Source organism: Somniosus microcephalus, chromosome 21 (genome assembly GCF_052327205.1).
Source record: "Somniosus microcephalus isolate GS21.2 chromosome 21, FLI_Smic_1.0, whole genome shotgun sequence".
NCBI lineage: Eukaryota > Metazoa > Chordata > Chondrichthyes > Squaliformes > Somniosidae > Somniosus > Somniosus microcephalus.
The window spans coordinates 54,522,039-54,541,934 of record NC_141007.1 but is presented as its reverse complement, the minus strand read 5'-3'; the positions used below and the strand labels follow the sequence as shown (position 1 = coordinate 54,541,934).

The following is a 19,896-nucleotide window of genomic DNA, read 5'->3' as shown; positions in this document are numbered from 1 at the left end:
GTTATATAAATGCAAGTTGTTGTTTAGTGTTCATCATTTTCATTAATGATTTACATGGGGACATGAATAGAACTATTTTTTAATTTGCTGATGACACGAAAATGTGCACAGGGGTTGGTAATTCAGACCAAATCAACAGGTTGCAGCTTGATTCAGACAAATTAGGGGAATGGGCCCATGTGTGGCAGATGTCCTTTAACATGGATAAATATAATGTAATGCATTTGTGGCTCGGAAACTCCAGGCAGGGGTACCCATTAAATGTTACAGATCAAGTAAAAAGATACCGGGGGGAAATAGCTGATCGCTCATTAAAGGTGCACAAGCAGTGTAGGTGGCTAAAGGGAAAACAAATAGGGTTTTAGGCTGGACCATTAAGTACAAAATGGCCATAAAGACCCTGGTACATTTGCACATGAGAGTGTTGTGTCCAATCTTTGCCCCGCACATTTCCCAGGATAATAAGGTTCTGAATAAGTTGCATAGAAGGGCTAACAGAATGATACCTAGCCTTAGCGCTCTTAGTTATCAGGCTTAGTTAAGAGTTAGTGCTATTTACTTTCGAGAAACACAGGGTTCGATAGGATATGATTGAGGTTTTTAAAGCAATGAAGGGCTTTGATTCAGTCTGGTTGGACAGATTATTTGAGATGGTTAGAGATAGGACGACGACAAGGCATGTATGTAAAATACTTAGGCAAAGAAGTAGGTTAGATCCTGGGAAGTACATATTTTCAGAGAAAGTTATCACTCTCTGGAACAGACTATTGAAAGATGAAGTAGGCAACAAGTTGCTACAGTCTGTTAAAAAGGACTGTGACACATTCCTAAGAGGATATTCCTAGTTAGAGAGGATAAGCTTCTACATAGCTGTGGTTATAAAGAGTTGTTAGCAGTCTCCTGGAGCCTTCCTTGTTTGCCTTAGGGGGTTGGAGAAGAATTTCCCAGAGCTTTTCCTGAATTGGCCATACTTCATTTCTGGTTTTTGCCTTTCCAGGAAATGCGTAGAGGGTGGATCAGGGGTTGCACTGTTGTCTGGATGAGATGGTCTTGATGGGCCTGATGGTCTTCTCTCGCCCTTCTTTGATACGTTGGGGGCAATTTTCCCAGCCCTGGGGAGGCGGGTCTGCCAGGAAAATGGCAGAATCTGGGGGCGGGTGCCTGTCCCGCCCCCAACCCGCCTCCATGCCATCTTCCCAGGAGGCGGGTACCCGACCCGCGCTGGGAGCCGCCTCCCCGAGGCAGGAAGGGATTACAGCCACTTAACTGCCTGTTAACAGGTAGTTAACAGGCAGTTAAGAGGATTAACTCCATTTTACCCCTGCAAGTGCGGGCTTCCCGACGTCGGGATAGTGCGGGCTTCCCGACATATGCGGGGGTCAGGGGGGGGTCCAAAAGTGCGCTGTGGAGGTGAGTGATGGGCGCAAGTGTGGAGAGGTAAGTATGTGAGGTGAGTGAAAAGTGATAGAAAATGTTTACTTACCTTTGTTTCTTCCTGCAGGCTTCAACAGTTGGGGAACCGGAGACTCCCCCATCTCACCGGCAGAGATGACAGAATGGTTGCTGCATTCTCCGATGCAACAACCATCTGATTTCTGCTCAGCAGATAGGTTTGATGAATCTTGAATACAAGGACTCATCAAACAACAGAGAATGTCAGTGTTTGACAGCTTCACAGAGCTAAACCCACTGGGCGGGCTTAACGAGGTCAATCAAGGGAAAATAGCGTGGGTTGGCCAGAAGTCGATGGAGGCGGGACTGTGGTGTATGTAACCTGTTCCACCTTAAGAGAACTTAAGCCTGTTCCACCTTAAGAGATGTACTACTTTCTCTGGCTGCTGTATACGTAATACCGGTGGTGACCACCGGTATATAAGCACTGTGTAGTAATATTGTATTTAGTATAGTCCTGACCTCCAACCAGTAAAGACCTGTTGAACTTTAATCTTGTAGTCTGTGTTAGTAATTACAACTAGAACACACAGACTTAACAGTGGCGACGAGTCCGATTCTTACCCTGCGGCAGTTTATATCCACGGCGGCTTCGTCCACAGAACGGACGTCGAAGAGAGGCTTCCACCCTCATCACCCTGCTGGAAGACACGTCGCGCGGCAGACATCGAGAAACCAGAGTGCAGAAGACATCCTGAACTCGAAGCCTCCATCAGCAGCTGTCAGCTATCTTCTTTCTACCTCGGTGGTGGGTAAGCCGGGCAGCGACGCGACCAGAAAGTCGGCCGCGTTGGCTGTACAGACGGGGAGGGAAGACGGAGGAATAAGGGCGGTGAGATCGATCGCGACCGGAGATAAGGGCCGGGCTGCATTCGGGCCGAAAGGCGCAGCGCGGGGACATCGATCGCGGCTGGTGATAAGGGCCGGGCCGCATTCGGACTAAAAAGGCGCAGCGTCTGAGGCAACTGAAGGCGCGAGAGCCGCGGTGAAGCGGAGACAGCGTCGGGGGACGGGTGAAGACCGCCAAGCGCGGGAAAACCGCCATTTTGTAGGCGGAGGACGAAGACAAGAGCGGGAAGCCGCCATCTTGGATAAGAATAAAAATAAATTAAATTGCAACGATGCCTAAACATGGGAACATTAATATCTTTGATAGCGACATCGAAGATTGGGCCATGTATGTAGAACGCATACAAAATTATTGTAAAGCAAATAAAATCCCAGATGAAGAGAAAGCACTAACATTATTAAACTTAATGGGTGCAAAGACATACGGGCAATTGAAACACCTTTTATCACCAGATGAACCGGCGGATAAGACGTTCGAGGAGATTGTTACTGTCCTGAAAAATCATCTAAACCCCACGCCGCTGATGCTAGCGGAACGATTTAAATTTTACAGCAGAAGGCAGCTGAAGGATGAAAGCAATGCTGAATATTTAATGGAATTGCGTAAGCTAGCAAAGTACTGTCAGTTTGGAAGGAGACTGACAGAGGCGCTACGAGATAAATTTGTGTGTGGTTTATTAAAAGAAGATACACAAAAGCGACTGCTCGAGGAGAATGAGCTGACGCTTGAGAAAGCGGTCACTATGGCAGCAGCACACGAAGCCGCAGCGAGAGGCACGGCAGTAATGCAGCTACGGTCACCGGAACTCAGTACAAATAAATTGGGTTTGAGTACTGTAAAATGTTATCGTTGTGGAAAGACAACGCACGATCAGAACCAGTGTTGGTTTAAAAACCAAGAATGCAGAACGTGTGGCAGGCTTGGCCACATAGCTAAAGTATGCCGGTCAGGAAAGAAGACCAGCAACAAAAAGTCACCGCAAGGAAAATACATAAAGGTACACAAGGTGACAAAGAACAGTTCGACCGAACAGAAGTCAGATTCAGACGCTAGCAGTAATGAACTGGGTAGCTTAAGAGTATACAACGTTGGTAAGGATGCAGATCTCCAGACAATTTGGGTCACCCTTCAGATAGCAGGAGTCCAAGTAAAGATGGAATTGGACACTGGATCGGCATTGACGGTCATGAATAAGAAAGATTACAAAAGGTTATTCCAACATATTCCCCTACGGGATACGGAGATTATATTGAAAACATACACGGGGCAAAGAGTGTACCCCATCGGAAAGATAGAGGTAAAAGTGGTCCACAAGGGCGAAGAAAGCCAAGTAATGGACTTATATGTGCTACCTGAAGGAGGTCCACCACTACTGGGACGGGAGTGGATTAGGAAAATGAATATGGACTGGCACTCCTTGAAGGCACTAACGGTAGATTCCGGGGAAACAGATGTCAAACCTAAACGATTGTCCAAAATATCGGATGATGCTAAAGAGGTGTTCCAGCAGGGACTGGGAACACAGAGGAATTACGGCAAACATCAAGATTGATGAACATGCACACCCAAAATTTTTTAAAGCCAGACCGGTACCCTATGCAATACGACCTACGGCAGAAGCGGAACTGGAAGCGCTAGAACGTTCAGGTGTACTGTTGGAGTGAGTGGGCTACGCCCATTGTTCCCGTTATGAAACGTCCTTCGAGCAACAAGCCAGGAGAGCCAGGGAAGGTTCGCATCTGTGGAGATTTCAAAATCACCGTTAATCCGGTGCTTCACACGGTGCAGTATCCGCTTCCGCGGATTGAGGATATTTTTGCTTCGTTGTCTGGCGGGAAACACTTCACCAAGATAGACCTGGCGCAAGCGTACTTGCAGATGGAGGTTGAAGAAGAGTCACGCCAATACCTCACGATCAACACGCATCGAGGTTTGTACCGGTACAATAGGCTGGTTTTTGGAGTGGCATCGGCTCCAGCAATTTGGCAGAGGGCCATGGAGCAGGTATTACAGGGAATTCCAGGCACACAATGTTACCTGGACGATATTCTGATTACAGGTGATGGTGATGAAGAACACCTCGCAAACTTGGAACTGGTGCTCAACAGACTGAAAGAGTATGGACTTAGAGTTAATCGGCAGAAATGTGAGTTCTTCCAGAAGCGGATCTCGTACTGTGGTCATGTCATTGACCGGGAGGGGCTTCATAAGTCTCCTGACAAGATAGAGGCAGTTGTAAAGGCTCCCGCTCCGGATAATGTCTCTCAGTTGAGGTCGTTTCTAGGATTGATTAACTATTACCATAAATTTCTACCAAATCTATCCACGGTACTGCACCCGCTAAACGCTCTTTTACAGAAGGGGGTACCATGGGAATGGAGCGAAAACTGTAAGAAGGCATTTCGCAAAAGCAAAGAATTGATCACCTCAGAGGAAGTGTTGGCTCACTTCAACCCGACACTGCCTATTCGGTTGGCTTGTGATGCTTCTCCATATGGTATTGGGGCAGTACTCTCACACAAGTTGCCAAATGGCACGGAAAGGCCAGTCGCGTTTGCATCCAGATCATTGACCTCCGCTGAGCGCAACTATGCGCAGATCGATAGGGAGGCTCTCAGCCTTGTATGGGGAGTGAAGAAGTTTAATCATTACCTGCAGGGCCAAAAATTCACACTTCTGACAGACCATCAGCCGTTGGTATCCATTTTTAACCCTAAGAAGGGTGTTTCAGTGATGACAGCACAGCGTCTCCAGAGATGGTCCCTTTTCCTAGGGGCACATCAATATCAAATAGAATTCAAAGATATGAAGCAGCTGATGGGCTGTCGCGCCTGCCACTACCTGAAGAAGAAGAAACGACGAAAGTTGACCCTGTTGAGTTATTTCATTCGACCATCATCGAGTGTTTACCAGTCACCAATGCAAGTATTGAAAGAGAAACCAGGAACGACCCGACACTGTCCAGAGTCTACGAGGTGACAGTGAAAGGATGGCCAACACGTGGTGATCCTCTGTTACCGGCATTCTCGGCAAGGCGAGACCAGCTGTCCGTCTGCCATGGTACTTTGATGTACGGGACAAGAGTGATTATTCCTCCCAAGTTAAGGGAAAGAGTTCTAAAAGAACTGCATGAAGGTCATCTGGGGGGAGTTAAGATGAAAAGTCTTGCTAGGGCTTATGTATGGTGGCCGGGTATTGACCAACAGATAGAGGAGTTGACGAAAAGCTGCGCTGGGTGCCAAAAAGTGCAAAATGCACCTCCGATCGCACCACTACACCCATGGGAATGGCCTTCAGCCCCATGGCAACGCGTACATATTGACTTTGCTGGTCCATTCATGGACTCCATGTTCCTAATTGCGGTGGACGCACATTCCAAATGGCCAGAAGTGATCAAGATGAATACCACTACTTCAGAAAAGACAATTGCGGTGTTAAGAACAATATTCGCAAGGAACGGATTGCCAGAACAGATCTGTTCGGACAACGGACCACAGTTCGTGTCGGAAGAATTCCAAAAATTCTTAAAGAAGAATGGGGTGAAACATTATACCTCTGCCCCATATCATCCGGCGACAAACGGGTTGGCCGAGAGATTTGTCCAAACATTCAAAAAGGCAATAAAGGCCATGAACGATGATCAGATTCTGCTACAGCACAAGGACAATTTCCTAATGGCATATCGAAACGCCGCTCATGCAGTGACTAACCAAAGTCCTGCCATGATGTTTTATAACAGGAGGTTGCGGTCCAGGTTGGACTTGTTAAAACCAAATGTGCGGAGGGAAGTGGAAAACAAACAGTTCCGGCATATTAATAACAAGACCACTCGAAGTTTCGACGTAGGACAACCAGTGTTGGCATGGGGCTATGGAAACGTAAAATGGCAGTCCGGAACAATTCGGGCCAGACAAGGACCTCTGATGTACACAGTAGATATTGGTAACAATGTGATAAGGCGTCATGCGGATCAACTGGTAGAATCGAGAGCAAGGGTCGAACCCATGGTTGCGACAGAGACAACTGTGGAAGACGTTAATGAACCTGAAGCATCTACCTCGGCAGGGAATGTACCTGATGATGATAACACCCAATGCATGGGAGACCAACTAGAGGAGTCACCTCAGCAACAGGAATCAGAGACCACTGAAAGGCGTTATCCAAACCGAATCAGAAGGCCTCCTGAGAGACTGAACCTTTGAACTGTTTATACCTGAAGTTATATATGTTATTATGTTATGTTAAATGGGGATATGACTGTTAAGCTAAAAAGGGAGGATTGTGGTGTATGTAACCTGTTCCACCTTAAGAGAACTTAAGCCTGTTCCACCTTAAGAGATGTACTACTTTCTCTGGCTGCTGTATACGTAATACCGGTGGTGACCACCGGTATATAAGCACTGTGTAGTAATATTGTATTTAGTATAGTCCTGACCTCCAACCAGTAAAGACCTGTTGAACTTTAATCTTGTAGTCTGTGTTAGTAATTACAACTAGAACACACAGACTTAACAGGGACTAAAACCCGAAAAGTGGGAGTCCCGCCTCCAAAAGCTCCCCATTGGCAAAATCCAGGCCGTTAATATGCAATACAGAGACCCAGGCAGCAAACACATCGAACTGGCTTCCATCACTTACTTTACTCCCAAGAGGTAGCATTAACCTGATAGCAGAATCACTGACCCATATTCTATGATGCCACTGATTCCTGGAACCTGGGACTGTTTACACTACGGATATTGAAAGAGAGAGTCTTGCGTGGGTTCAGTCAGTTATGCTCTTGTAGTAAAAGCACCACAGGCCCAGTTAATTTATTCCTGTTGCATATAGCCCCTTCCTCCCCAGAGCAATAGCTTCTTCATATTCTGTGTTTTATGAATGATCTAAAATGTGTGATCTTCTTTATTTTGGAGCAAATGCTACTGCAGGCCTCGGAGAAGCCCAAATGAAATGAATGACAAATCTGCTAAATGTGTATGTGGAAATAATATTAAGTATCTAAGAAAACTAAGCCTCCATTGTATTAACCAAACAATACAACCTCCGCCCCAAACACAAAAGAACGTTTTTCACTGCATCAAGTTGCATCTCCACCTTCCACATTATTTAGCAGAGTCCTTTCAGCACTCAAACAAATTATAGTGATTTTGCTAATGTGTCACAGCAGGGTGCAATGACTTACCATTTTTACAAAGTGCTCTGGCATCTTTCCAAATGCCGTACCCTTTTACCAAATTCCATGTAATTTTCTCAGTGATGTAGCACATGCCTTTTTTTTGCAAGTGCCGGGCCTCTTTTTTTTAAATTTCCCTTTAGCGCACCAATCTGATTTTTCCAAGTACCTTGCCCTTTTTCCCCTGTGGCGGACGGAACTCAGTAGTGGAGCTGCTGTGCTGCAGGGGAAAGCTTCCCCAGCTTGGATCACTGATCGTTACTAAGCTGGTTGAGTGTTACATTCAGAGAACTGCTTAACTATCAAGCGAAAGTCACTGCTGATGAACGAGGGGTATTAGTAATCAAGCAATAAACAAAGGCCTGCGCTGGTTTGTAAAATTGTCAGACTTATTCGCCTGTTAATTTAGAGCTAATTAATACAATATGCACAAGTAGCAAGGCCATACAGTAACAGTAAACTGACTTTACTGGTAAAATATAACATTTTTGTTAAAAGTGAGCAGTAGTTGTCTGCAATCAAAGCAGCTGCAGAGCACTAGGCCGCAGCCTTTTCCCCCTCGTGCACCAAAAAATGGCAGAATGTCAAAGTTTGTGAATCAATTGCTACATTTATACAGTTACCATATGTTTAGTCTGCAGCATAGTCATTTACAAGGTCCTGCCTTAGGTCACCATTAAGCTGATGTAAGAAGAGGCCCTTCCAGCAGTTATAGGCATGTATGCAGTGTATTGGAGCTGGAAAAGTCAACTCCACAACTCACGTGGAATCAGTTACTTAGGAAGCGGAGAACATTATTCAGACGTAATCGCTGAATCTCCTATTATTTTACTTCAATACCTGCTTTCTTGCCAGACCTGATCCTTTGTCTTATGCTGTATTTTTTCCCTGGGTCCTCGCCCACACTCCTTTTGTTAGGATTTATTTCGTCGGGTTAAAGTGCAACTAACAGTTTTTGGTGCTTGAAAAGTTTAAGCATGTTCAAAGTGACCCTATGTGCCAGGTGATGCGTAACTTTCAAAGCACAATTGGGCTCAGCTGCAAACTGGCGATTGCATGAACTGCAGATGTGGTTGTAAATCTTTGATTCCACGTTGATTAAGCACAGTAAAAGTTGCAAAAAGAAGTCGATGTGTCGTGCTGTCAACGTAACATTGCAAAATCTGACCAACAACTTCAAAATTGCTGATAAAGCCCCCAAAAGGCTGATAACTCAAGAACAACTCAATACGCAAATCAAAAGTTCATGCAAGCTCTCTTTCCCCTCCCCCGCAGTTCATGCTGGTATTCTCCCGCTCAGTTAATGCAAACATGCTCCTTCCTCCACCATCCCAAAGCAATGCTCCCAGCTTCTCCTCTCTTCCTCAAAAGCACCATTCCCCACTTATGGTCCCTTCCTCCTCCCCATTCCCCCCATCCTTCTCCTTTCATCATCATCTATTCCCACCTGTTCCCTTCATTACCATCACCCTCCTTCCCTCTCTTTCATTGTCATCCATTTCCCCACTATTTCATTATTACCCATTCCCTCTTCCCTCTCTCCTTCATCCCCTTTAACCTCTTTTTTCATTGCCTTCTTTCACCCTTTCTCTGCCATCCGTTTCCCCTTCCCACTTCCCATCCTTTTCCCCTTCCTTCTCCCCACTCATTGCCATCCGTTTCTTCCCTTTCCACTCCTCTCAGCAGCACTCCTGCCAGAGTCCTCCTAATAATGGAAGATTTGCTGGATGTTGCATACTGCAGGTGAAAATTCCTGTAAGAATTCCCATGTACAGTGTGTAGTGGCTAGAAAATCTTCCATTAGTAGCCAAAATTGGGGAAGAGTGGTGCTGAGGGGCCTGGGTTGCATTGATATTGGTCAGCAAAAGCTGGCCTGCAGACCGGTTTCCCAAAACATGGAAGGACGGCATATATGACATGAGCAGTATGTGATTTATCTTGTACATGTAAAAGATCCCCTGGCATGCTCTCCTCCTTCCAGATAAGAGAAATGAGTTCGCGCCAGTAGTGCTTCTCCGCCATGCTTTAGTGCCTTGGCAGGGATTCCATCTGCTCCCGAGGCCTTGATGTTCTTCAGTTGTCGGATGGCCTTTTCAACCTCATGCCGGGCTGGGGTTGTGCTGAGATGGTGGCGGGTAGCATGCTGCGGGATGGAGTTGCGGACACTCGCGTCGAAGACAGAGTCTCGGTTAAGGAGATCTTCGAAGTGCTCCTTCCAGTGGGCACAGACTGCCTCTCTGTCCTTGATGAGTACCTCTCCATTCTTGGCCCGCAGAGGGTAGGACCTTGGGTGCTTGGGCCGTAGATGGTTTTGACTACGCTAAAGAATCCACACACGTTGTGGTTGTTGGCAAGCTGCTGGATCTCCTGCGCTTTCTCCACCCACCATCTGTTCTTTAGGTCGTGAGTTTTTTTGTTGGACCTCAGCCTTCAGGCGTCTGTAGAGACGCCGTAATTGTGACCATCTTCAAGAAGGATGATGAGGAGTTTCCCTGCTGTCTGCCACAGGGAAAGTCATCACAAGAATCTTCCTCAATCGCCTTCTCCCAGTGGCCGAAGAGTTCCTCCCAAAGTCGCAATGCAGATTCCGCCCACTCGGGCACAATGGACATGATCTTCACCGCGCGTCAATTACAAGAGAAATGGAGGGAACATCACCAACCGCTGTACAAGGCCCTCTTTGATCTCACAAAGGCCTTCGACACTGTCAACCGTGAGGGATTATGGAGTGTCCTCCTCAAGTTTGGCTGCCCGCAAAAGTTTGTCACCATCCTCCGCCTGCTTCACGACGACATGCAAGCCGTGATCCTGACCAACGGTTCCACCACAGACCCAATTCACGTACAGACCGGGGTCAAGCAAGGCTGTGTCATTGCACCAATGCTTTTCTCGATCTTCCTTGCTGCAATGCTCCATCTCACCCTCAGTAAGCTCCCTGCTGGAGTGGAGCTAATTTACAGAACAAACAGGAAACTGTTCAACCTCCGTCTCCTCCAGTCCAGATCCAAGGTCGTCCCATCCTCAGTCATCGAATTACAGTATGCAGATGACGCTTGCGTCTGCGCTCACTCGGAGGTCGAACTCCAAACCATCGTCAACACCTTCACCGAAGCGTACGTAAGCATGGGCTTTACACTAAACATCCGTAAAACAAAGGTCCGCTACCAACTTGCCCCCGCCACACAGTACTGCTCCCAGATTATCAAAATCCATGACAAGGCCTTGGACAATGTAGACCACGTTCCATACCTCAGGAGCCTACTGTCAACAAGAGCAGACGTCGATGACAAAGTCCAACACCGCCTTCAGTGTGCCAGTGCAGCCTTTGGTTGCCTGAGGAAGAGAGTGTTTGAAGACCAGGACCTCAAACCCGGCACTAAGCTTATGGTCTGCAGAGCAGCAGTGATAACCGCCCCGCTGTATGCCTCAGAGACATGGACCATGTACAGCAGGCACCTCAAAGCACTGGAGAGGTACCACCAATGCTGCCTCCGCAAGATCCTGCAAATCCATTGGCAGGATAGGTGCACCAACGTCAGTGTTCTTGCTCAGGCCAACATCCCCAGCATCGAAGCTTTGACCACGCTCGATCAGCTCCGATGGATGGGTCACATCGTCCGCATGCCTGATACGTGACTCCCAAAACTAGCGCTCTACTCGGAGCTCCGGCAGGGCAAGAGAGCCCCAGGTGGGCAGAGGAAACGCTTCAAGGACACTCTCAAAGCCTCCTTGAAAAAGTACAACATCCCCACTGACACCTGGGAATCCCTGGCCCAAGACCGCACAAAGTGGAGGAGAAGCATCCGGGAAGGCGTTGAACACCTCGAGTCTCTTCGCCGGGAGCAAGCGAAAGCCAAGTGCAAGCAGCGCACGTCAACCCAAGCACCCCACCCACCTGCCCCTTCAACCACCGTCTGCCCCACCTGTGACAGAGACTGTAGGTCCCGCATTGGACTCATCAGTCACCTGAGAACTCATTTTTAATGTGGAAGCAAGTCATCCTCGGTTCCGAGGGACTGCCTAAGAGAGAGGAGACATGTAAAAATATCAAATATCTTTCTTTCTATACATTTAACTTTGGCTGGACAAATAGACCTCGATTTTGCACCTTTCTGTCATGGGGTGCATCTCCTAAGTGGGGTGGGGTTGGAGGAGATAACTGCTCACCATAGAGGTACACCCCTAACCCAGCTGATCTTCCGGCCTCGGGGCCATTTTAATAATGGAACCAGGCTCCCTGGCCTCTACCAAGGAGTATCGCTGAAATGGGACCGAGTTTTGCCTTCACTCTCAGAATGACTGCACAGGTCCTGAAACCAATACAAATCCTTGGGCCCTCCTCCACTGCCTTTGGTGCACGGGACCCTTGGGGCTAAGAGGCGTCCCTTGCCTCCAGTGCAGGTAGTGACGCGCACGGTGGGAAATAAATTGGAGAACGTTATTTCTCTCAATTGCACTTACGGGCGGGCATATTGTCTGCTAGAGCCTGGGGAGCAGGAAGTGGTGGGGACACACAACAAGGTGAGGACTTGACAAGACATGTCCCCGACCAACCTTCTGCCCTTGACTACGCCACATGATTGGGGGGAAGGGAGGGGGTGGGGTGGGGGCAGAAAATCCAGTCCATTGTTTAAGCAAAACATTTTGCTTTATACGCAGTAATCTAACTGGGAACTATCCAGAACGTTGTAACTGTTAACAGCACAATGATGCACAATCGAAGACGTAATGCCATGGGGGATGCAATGTCACAATGCACAATGAGAAACAGTAATATCATAATACTCCAAAGGGAATCAAAGTCATCACAATAATGTCCAGGAAGACAATGAGCTCACAGTGCTGCACAGGAAAGCAATTGCGCCAGAATACAAACAGAAGAAAAGATCGGTGGAGAAAAATAGTAACACGGTATTACTGTACAGGGAATCAACAAGCAGTCACAATACTGCACCAGGAAGCAATGACATCATGGCTGGAGATGAGCTCAAGGTTTAGGTTCAATAAAACTGATGAGGAAACCCGGCGAAGACATTCTATTTTAGGAAGTTACTTTTGGTTTTGGAGAATTAAAAGCAAAATTTGAAACCACAAAGCTGACTAATAATCATTAACACGGGCACATTAGATCGGAACTGTTTGCTCAAGTTACGGAGGGAACTGATGGACTAAGCTGCACAGGAAAGTAACAAGGTTATATTGTGTGTTGAGGGGGAACTGAGCAAGACAGAATTTCCAGAAACACCTCTTTGTTTCTGTGCCGATATCTTGAAACCTTCAATCTCACATTACTACTTCACTCACCAATAGCGTGTGTCACATTAAAGTGTCCCAGTGGCTCCCAGCTGACTGGGGAGAAATCTGTTAACCGGTGCATGAAATATTCGATAGTAAATAGGTACTCATTTAACCATCTCCAGAACTGTTGTCAGCTGGGGCCTTTTAATGGCGCTTTCACCATGGTGACAAAATGGATTGAATTTAATTAGTTCGATAAAGGGTGTACATAACAGAACTGGACTCTGGCAGATGCAGGAAGCTGGCCAGCTATGATCTTATACTGGTGGGAATGAAAGATCATATTTTGGTTGATTGGTTGGTTTGGGGGGGCGGGGGTGGGGGTTCCAGTAAGTTTGCTGCCTTTGCAGCGGACATCTTTTAATAACCCTTTTCATGTTTCAAAGTCTCCACCGAAACCTTGATTATATTAACGCCGTTCACATTTCCGTCGCTAGCCAACTGGCTGTTGTGACTGTAGATCATTTTATTCTCCTAATACGCCTCTTTCTGCCCCTTATTCCACATACTATATGCACAACTTTTGAGTAAAGATGTGGCACCTACTTTGAATGATGGTTCCTGGGTACAGACAGCGGGATTTCTGACTCCAATAAGCACAAACCCTGGTAGCTGGTGGCAGGAACTGTGTTGAGGGTGGTCTGACATCAAGTACCTGTGGGTATTGTTTTGATTTTTTTTAAAGAAGTCGTTAAGTAACATTTATTAAGACATCATATTCCAGAAGTACCCTCACGAAACTAAACCTTCAAAAATAAATGATAGGAATAAGCCTTTAATACCAAATCAAGGCAGTTATCAATCCTAGGTGGTAAAACTCAAATCCCCATTTAATTCAAAGGAATGCTTGGATTTGGTAATGCGCACCCCCTTCCCCCCACATTCACTCTTTCACTCCCCCACCTCAGTTGAGTAATGTTAGAGGAACAGCAAGTGCTTTAAAGACAGCTTTTCTTGCTAGTCTTCACCCTGTGGATTAGGCATAGAATCATAGAATGATACAGCAGAGGAGGCCGTCATTCGGCCCATCATGTCTGTGCCGGCTCTTTGATAGAGCTCCCCAATTAGTCCCACTCCCCTGCCCTTTCCCTGTAGCCCTGCAAATTTTTCCCCTTCAAGTATTTATCCAATTCCCTTCTGAAAGTTATTATTGAATCTGCTTCCACTGCCCTTTCTGGCAGGGCATTCCGGATCATAACTCGCTGCGTAACAAAATGGCTCCTCATCTGCCCTCTAGTTGTTTTGCCAATTACCTTACATGACTGAAATATGACGGTAGGGTAGAAAGTGTGGGGTATTCCAAATTCAAACCAGATCAACATATTTGATGCCACTCCCTCACTCTCCCACCTCCCCCGCGCCCGTACCTGCCTACTCCTAATTCTTATATAAGAACATAAGAAATAGGAGCAGGAGTAGGCCAATCGGCCCCTCGAGCCTGCTCCGCCATTCAATAAGATCATGGCTGATCTGATCCTAACCGCCAATCTACTATCACAGAATCATCTCCTGAATCTACAGAATTAGACACACGAAATAGGAGCAGGATCAGGCTACACGGCCCCTGGGCCCGCTCCGCTACCCACAGGGCCATGACCGATCCGAACCTAGACTCATGTCCAAATTCCTGCCCGCTCCCCAAATTCCTGACCTATATCAGGTTGTAGGTCACTAGCTGTCTCTGCTTACTGTCAATTGCATCCCGACATCACACGTGAATTTTCTCTATAGATATCACATACTGAAACTACAGGGTTCTTTACCATTCCTATGGTGCAATAAAATATTCATAATCTCATCTTTAATTATCATTCACAGGAAAAGGAGGTGGATTGGACAAGGTTTGAACTGTTTGTAGTGGGCAGTGGGGAATGATTGCAAATGGAACTCACCGCTTCCTGAAGCAGTTGCTCCAGGGAGTAGATTCTTTGTCGGTTTCCTCTTTCCCCTTCAATCACAACACTGTAGCTGTATGAAGGCAAGGAAAGGCCAGTTACTGACACACAGTGTTGATATGTCCATGCATGGAAATATTTATGAATTCTATAATCGGATAGGATATTATAGGAGACATGGGGCAGCCCTTTAAATGGTTTTCTTAGTTGGAGGAATGGAAGTAAACTCCTGTGAGCCAATGAGACTGTCTGCATTTTTACCGTAACAGAGTGCAGCCATGTCCAACACACAATTCTCCCACTGTCAGTTGCCCCTGGAAATATAAGTCGGCCTGACTTATATTTCCTGACTTGCCCACACAACAGTGACTCCACTTCAAAAGTACTTAATTGGCTGTAAAGCGCTTTGGGACGTCCGGTGGTGGTGAAAGGCGCTACATAAATGCAAGTCTTTCTTTCTTTTTGATTTGCCTTGTTCCAGGGGCAGTGGAAAACCACTTTATCTGTGGGACTTGTGAATTGCTGCTGGATTCACCGGCCCTGCTTCTGGATGAAGAACAGTGCCGGGTGGGAAAGCAAACAGGGGAGCAGGAAGGCTGGTAGAACAGTTCTGTCTGAAACCAGAGCACCAATGTGAAGGCACTTTAATATGAATGTAAAAATGGGTATTTTTGTTCAATATGTGGGTTGGGGGAATTGCTGGGTCCTTAGTGTGTGTTTTTTGATTACCTGTACTTAATGCTGAAGCAATGCCGGTTCCCTGTGTTGCCAACAAGTGCACAATGGAGTCATGGGGCTCTACAGTTAATTTCAGTCTGGCATATGTTGTTATCAGAAAGTACTGGCTAGTAGCTAAGGCAGTAAATACACATTTCAGGCATGAACACTGTAGTTATGCAATTTTATTGGTATTTATGTTACCAACACTGTAGTATTTTATTTATATAGTTATTAGGCCAGAAGCAACAAGCCGCAATCTAAAAGGACAACAGGCTAGAAAGTCGATGGCGCCACGCCTGTTTTTCAGGTGCCAGATGGGGGCCTAAGCATCCGTTGGATGCAACGGAAGTGCGCCACCCGCCATCTTGTTAAAGGTAAAAAAAAAAAAAGAGGCGTCCAGGGCCCTTGCCTGAAACAGGCGTTCAGCCCTTTGCATATGCAAATAAAGGGACCCAAAGCCTGTTTGAGGCCCCCTTTGAAAAATTGGGCTGCCTTGGATGCAGCCGGCGCCCATAGATGGAGGGGCAGTGTTCCAACACACTCTGCCACCTAGTTCCCCTGACTACTCTCATCTATAATCAGCTTTCTCTGGTGCCCATTTTAAGAGTTAAAGAACAAGCAGGCAGACTGATGGTGATCATTTTGATATCTGGAGCCTGACAGCAACCAGTGACAGGAACTTCAGTCCAGAGCCCCCCAAAATAGACTAAATTCATTATATTTATATCTGCAAACATAAGATAAATCACTCTTTTATAGCTGTGTTGGCACCTGTTTCATACCATACACAAGATATTAGTTTCTCTTCTTCTGAATAAATCTGCCCTTGGCCCTGCTTCCGCTGCTATTGCTCAGTCCACATGAACCACAGTTACTAAGTTACAGGGAACTGGGAAGCCTGAATGCAATGCAGTTCAGGTCATTTCTGCTGTAATCTTGAGTTTTGTCAGCTGTTGGCGTTTTTCAAATGACCTTGAAGGTTTTGGAACCACCTGAAATTCTGTGGTCCCCAGATAAAAGCAAGGTGATTGCTAACTGATAAGCATTTTTCTGTATTCTATGGTCAAAAAATCCAATCTGAAGTAAATGAAATGATAAGCTCAGCTCAGCTCCATAACAATCAGTAACACACCTTCAACAGCAAATGTTTGTTCAACAAGTTTCACTGACCATTCAAATACAGGTCAGATTCATTCTATAGATCGAGATTGTACATATCTGAATTCTATAATTCAGTTTTGAGGAGAAACTGGGTTTTTAACAGTGCTTTAGGCAAAACCTCTTCTTCCACTTCATGCCTCAGATTTCTGATAGTGTTGTTCCATTAATTAGAGGAGCTGGTTGAGGTGGACTAGATTGCATGGGGAGTCCTGCATAACAAGGCAAAACCTTTAAAAAAAAAAATGTTAGGGATATCAAGGAATGAGTCTCTAATTACTGTGAAATGGAACAAAAGAAAAACTGCATCTTACATGTCAGGTGACTGTAGAATTTTGACACATCCTGCATACAGTAGTTTGTCTTCCTTTGGTATGAGAATGCGAAGTCCTTCTTTGAGATCCTCCTTACTGATGGCACAAGACTGAGGGACTGAGAGAGAAGAACAACAAAGAATATTGTTGCTTAGATTGTTTCTCTATGGTTCAATGTCGAACTTAAGTTAGGAACTGGTGTGGTTAGGGTCCTTAATTCACTGGAATGGCTTGGCACAGAATTGTCCTTACTGGATTAATTTGCTCCAATCTTGTCCTTATTTTACTCAAGTGGACTGATAAAGAATTGCCTTATTCCATTTCCAAACATTGGTTTCAAGAAAAGTTAATGTCAAAAGCAAACAGAAGAAACCAAAGACCGAGACAAGGTTTGGTTTTGACTTGCCTTGTCAAATGAGATATTTATGACATGTTTGCTAATTGCATTTGTTATGATGTAAATATCTTTTTGTTGATGTTTCAACTTTTTTAAAACTTAAAACAACATAATTTAGAGTAAATCTTCATCTCCCACTGGGGTATTGATTAGAAATCAGTTGCAATAAGGTACAGGTTACCGCACACATGACAAAAGCCTGGCATTGTCTAGGAATAGGGGTGAGGCTAGCATTGATAAGCATGTTGTATGAAGCAGGTATAATAATTTTACTGAAACATTTTATTGTTAGCATCTGGACAATTTATGAAACTTGCAAGGAACTGTCCCTTTAAGTGGCAAGTCTCTGAATTTCTGATGTATGATCAATTTGATCTTTAACTAAAATCACGCTGTCTTCCAATAATACGTTACTTTGTTTCTTGATGTAGAGAAGAATCAGAGTATAAGTCTTATAAAATGCTTGGATTGTTCCATTTCTGCAAGTTTAAAAAAAAGCAGCTTGATTAAGCTCTCCGATGGGCACCTGCTTTATATTGAACTGTAGGTTTACAACTTGCTCAGTCCTAATTTTGTTCGCCCACTATGCAGCATATAGCAATAAAAAAAGTCCCTACCGTACAATTCCGCTGAGCAGCTCACAGAGGCATTCTCATCTTCCTCAGAAAAGCTGCTGTCTTCATCAAATGCAAAATCATCCTCTGCAGCAAAGCTTTCCAATAGTTTACTGACAGCCCGTCCCTTTGACTGCATGAAACAAAAACAAAGCTCTTTAAATTGCACATTCCTCTCAGTGTGTGGGTGTAATATTAGTGAAACTTACTGCTCCCAATGTCAGTCTAACAGGTATTACATTAAAGGCCCACCTGGCCGTATCCTAACTCGCACTAAGTCCCGTTCATCCATCGCCCCTGTGCTTGCTGACCTACATTGGCTCCCAGTCCGGCAAAGCCTCAATTTTAAAATTCTCATCCTTGTTTTCAAATCCCTCCATGGCCTCATCCCTCCCTATCTCTGTAATCTCCTTCAGCCCCACAACTCTCCGAGATCTCTGCGCTCTTCCAATTCTGGCCTCTTGCGCATCCCCAATTTTAATCATTCCACCATTGGCAGCCGTGTCTTCTACTGTCTAGGCCCTAAGCTCTGGAATTCCTTTCCTAAACTTTTCCGCCTCTCTACCCTCTTTTAAGACACTCCTTAAAACCTGCCTCTTTGACCAAGTAATACCTCATGTGCCTCAGTGTCAAATTTTGTTTGATAACGCTCCTGTGAAGCGCCGTGGGACATTTTACTACGTTAAAGGTGCTATATAAATGCAAGTTGTTGTCGGTGTTGTTTATTCCTAATTAATCTCCAATTATTAAGGGTGAGAATTCATTGTTTTGGTTTGGTTTTGGGGGCTCCAATACTCAGGTGTATGTGAAACTAAAGATCTGAGCTCAAATACACAAATGACAAAGTATCGACAAAGGTTGACAAGGCCATAAAAAAGCAAACCAAGCACTAGGGTTTATTTCTAGAGGGATAGAATTGAAAAGTAGTGAAGTTACGCTAAACCTGTATAGAACCTTGGTTAGACCACAGTACTGCGTACAGTTCTGGTCGCCATATTATAAAAAGGATATAGAGGCACTGGAGAAGGTGCAGAGAAGATTTACAAGGATGATACCAGATATGCAAGGGTATACCGGCCAGGAAAGGATGAACAGGCTGGGCCTCTTTTCTCCTGAAAAGAGAAGGCTGAGGGGTGACCTAATAAAGGTCTTTAAAATCATGAAAGGTTTTGACAGAGTAGATACAGAGAAAATGTTTCCACTTGTGGGGAAGAACATATCTAGAGGCCATCAATATAAGATAGTCACCAAGAAATCAAATAGGGAATTCAGAAGAAACTTCTTTACCCAGAGAGTGGTGAGAACATGGAACTCGCTACCACAGGGAGTGCTTGAGGCAAGTAGTATAGATGCATTTAAGGGGAGGCTGGATGACCATATGAGGGAGATGGGAATAGAGGGTTTTGCTGATAGAGTTAGATGAGGAAAGACGGGAGGAGGCTCGAGTGGAGCATAAATTTCGGCATGGACTGGTTGGGCCAAATGGCCTGTTTCTGTGCCGTATATCCTATGTAACTTTAGCAGTTGATACAATAGTTTCCCTTGTCATGGAGTAAGGACTAATTTCCCCATTATATTGTTGAGACAAATATTTGTATTATCTCTATAATGTCACAGATCATTAGTAGAGCCCTCATCTCTTTACCCTAGATCGTTCAACCAGGGAAAACTAACATCAACTCTACCACACACAGACCAACCAGAACATCAAGGATTGGATGCTTTCCTCCAGGTACACAAACATATAGACAACACATATTAGATTGAAGGGTTTGCGTGCTCCTTATTAGACTACCTTAATGAACTGGGTGCTGTTGACTAGACTGTAAATTGATTAAGGAGCTAGAAAAATGTTTCAAATTCACAAAAAAAAGTTGCCTGTTTTTTTCTAATATCTTCAAGCAAATTATGGGAAATGACTGCTGAGAGAAGTAGAGTGATGGCACAATACATGCTAAGGGTCACAAGAAAACTAGGCAAGCAGAGTGCTAAAGGATCCGAGCTGGGCAAAATGTAGTTATTTGC

General features: G+C 45.3%; 1 protein-coding gene across 1 annotated transcript in view; it reads right to left on the bottom strand.

Annotated features, from left to right (window-relative positions):
* Window positions 1-19,896, bottom strand: part of bahcc1b (BAH domain and coiled-coil containing 1b) — a 236,035-nt gene that overhangs the window by 31,482 nt on the left and 184,657 nt on the right. The window contains exons 21-24 of the mRNA XM_085963645.1: window positions 17,875-18,004; window positions 16,861-16,978; window positions 14,666-14,741; window positions 13,320-13,428 (exon numbers count right to left, since the gene is read on the bottom strand). Coding sequence (XP_085819771.1) covers window positions 13,320-13,428; window positions 14,666-14,741; window positions 16,861-16,978; window positions 17,875-18,004 — 433 coding nt within the window. The remainder of the gene's footprint in view (window positions 1-13,319; window positions 13,429-14,665; window positions 14,742-16,860; window positions 16,979-17,874; window positions 18,005-19,896) is intronic.